Source organism: Myotis lucifugus, unplaced genomic scaffold (assembly GCF_000147115.1).
Source record: "Myotis lucifugus unplaced genomic scaffold, Myoluc2.0 scaffold_350, whole genome shotgun sequence".
Taxonomy (NCBI): domain Eukaryota; kingdom Metazoa; phylum Chordata; class Mammalia; order Chiroptera; family Vespertilionidae; genus Myotis; species Myotis lucifugus.
The window spans coordinates 370,069-372,935 of record NW_005871398.1 but is presented as its reverse complement, the minus strand read 5'-3'; the positions used below and the strand labels follow the sequence as shown (position 1 = coordinate 372,935).

The 2,867-nt window shown below is 34.9% G+C and overlaps 1 protein-coding gene across 1 annotated transcript; it reads right to left on the bottom strand.

Annotated features, from left to right (window-relative positions):
• Positions 1–1,048: 1,048 nt before the first annotated feature.
• LOC102425704 (olfactory receptor 12) lies at positions 1,049–1,984 on the bottom strand. The gene has a single exon (XM_006101294.1). It carries the CDS (start codon positions 1,982–1,984, stop codon positions 1,049–1,051), a length of 936 nt encoding a protein of 311 aa, XP_006101356.1.
• Positions 1,985–2,867: the final 883 nt, after the last annotated feature.

Sequence of the window (2,867 nt, the reverse complement as noted above, 5' to 3'; positions counted from 1 at the left end):
TCTCTCCCTCTCCCTTCCTCTCTCTAAAATCAATAAAAACATAGTTTTTAATAAAATTTTTTAAAAAAGAAATACTTGAGTACTTTATACATGAGTTAATATTCTCTTGGTGTGTCAATTTCATCATTTGAAAATAGTCATAAAAATGATATATGGCATATAGTACCTGTCCTTTATATATCATCTTATAAAATGTACTAGAGGCCCAGTGCATGAAATTCGTGCAAGGGTAGTGTCCCTAATGGCTGCTGGATGCTAGTCAGGGCCTCCCTTGCCCAGCTGCCAGCTGCCGGCTGGGGCCTTCCTTCATTCTGTGCCCCCCCCCCCCCCCGGTGGTCAGCACACATCATAGTGAGCGACCGAACTCCTGGTTGGTTGAACTCCCAAGGGGACACTTTGCATATTAGGCTTTTATATATACAGATCATTTTATATTCAAAAGAAAATGAGACAATAAAAATTAGTAGAATGTTATTGACACATTTTCCATGTGAAAAATTACCTCTCTAATAATATATTACGGGTTCCTTTTTATAGGAGTTGTCGCTCTAAGGATGATAATCCTCAGAATATAAACCTGGATATTTAGAAAAGAATAGGCCTTTTATTGGAAAGTGTTCTATGTAATCATTACCATTCTGTTCTGTCATCTACACAATGGGGTGTTATCCTTTCCAAACAAATATCAGCTTAGTTGCTTTGGAGAATGAAAAAATTAAAAAATAATTTGCACAGACCAATATTATTTTAATTATAATAAAATAACAGCTCTTAATATTTACTTCTTAATCAAAGCAAAATTAAAATGAAAATACTAGCATATCATAAATTATGAACACATGATTTTATATATCCTAAGCAAATAAAGTAATGATATACAGACCTATATTGTTAGAAACATTATTTTGTAAAATAGTAAAATATTTGTTGCCATATAAAAATATCTTTGATATATTAGTAATAATTTTACAAGAACAAATGTAACTTGAACCCTTAGACACAAAATTTTCCTGCTATATAAATGATTTTACAAATGTCAGTGAGATAATCATTTCTTGCATAATATACTTTTCACAGCATCTTTCACATCTCTGTTTCTCAAACTATATATTAGAGGGTTTAGCATTGGTATTATAAGTGTGTAGAGCACAGCTACAATCTTGTTTTGCTCTGGTGAGGAGATGGCTGTAGGTTGGGCATACATAAAGAACACCGTCCCATAGAATAAACTCACCACTGCTATGTGGGAGCCACACGTAGAGAAGGTCTTCCTCCTGCCATGGGTAGAGGGGATCTTCAGGACAGTGGAGAGGATATAAGCATAGGAAACCAGAATGACTGCTGTGGTGGTGACGATGATGAGAGCAGAGAGAATAAACAGTACAACCTCATTTACAAAGGTGTCAACACATGAGATCTTGATCAGGGCTGGGACATCACAGAAAAAGTGGTCCAATCTGTTTTCTCCACAGAAATGCAAACTGAAGGTGAAACCCGTTTGGACTATGGAGTTGATGCTTCCACAGATATAGGATCCAGTTACCAAGTGAACACAGACTTTCTGGGACATGTGCGCAGGGTAAAGGAGAGGGTAGCAAATGGCGGAGAATCGATCAAATGCCATGACAGCCAGGAGAAAGCCTTCAGTTGTGACAAACAGGGCAAAGAAGAAAAATTGGGCCGCACAGCCACTGTAAGAAATTTTCTTTTCATTAGATAAGAAGTTGGCTAAAGTTTTGGGAGCGATGACGGTTGAGTAGCAGAGATCTAAATAGGACAAGTTTCTAAGGAAGAAATACATAGGTATTTGAAGTCTGGAGTCACTCTTAATGACAATTATCATGCTGATATTTCCCACCACAGTGACCATGTAGATCAGCAAGAATACTAGGAATAAGAGGATCTGTAGCTCTGGAGGGATTCTGAACCCTAGTAGAATAAACTCAGTCACCTCTGAGTAATTCCTATTTTGCTCATTCTTCATAGCTGAGATATAGGTGGAACTGAGGAGATGGTAAAAATGAAAGAAATAAGTGACCAGAATACTGTTTTAGTACAAATAACTAGGAATCAGAATGAAAAAAAGTTTCATATCATATTGTTCCCAATACTTTACAAAACACCAATGAACATAAAGAATGAATTACTACAAAATAGGAACAGACTCATAGATACAGAGAACAAACTAATGGTTGCCAGAGGAGAGAGGAGTTGGGGGGCTGGGTGAAAAAGGTAAAGGGATTAAGAAGTACAAATTGGCATAATAAAATAGTCATGAGGGTATAAAGCACAGCATAGGGAATATAGTCAATAATATTGCAATAACTATGCACGGTGCCAGTTGAGCACTTGAAATATCAGAGGAAATCACTTTGTAAATACATGATTGTCTAACCACTATACTGTGTACCTGAAACTAATAAAAATAATATTGAATATAAACTATAATTGAAAAATAAATGTTTTAAAGGAATAATTACTATTTTTAAAAAGTCTTCCTAGTGAAAAGTTCAATCTGATTGGTTAGCCTTTTTAGATATACCTATTTGCAAATAATGCAGATTTTCCCTCTACATGTGCTTTGGAGAAATGAAAATTCTAGGAAAACATCTGAAAAGAAGAGTTTTCTTTTTCTTTCTTGATTGTTATCAGTTTACTGTCATTGAAAGCTGCCTCCTTTAGTAAAAGACATTTCTCATGGATATTGTAATCCACTTAAGATTATATTTAAAGTAAAAATTGGTTCAATTGATGGTCTCTCATTTTATTTTTTAACAATTATTTAATCTACTACAGAAAAATAATAAACATTGTATCTGTCTTTCTCTCATTAGGAAAAAGATTGCAGATCCTGCCAAAAGCATCAT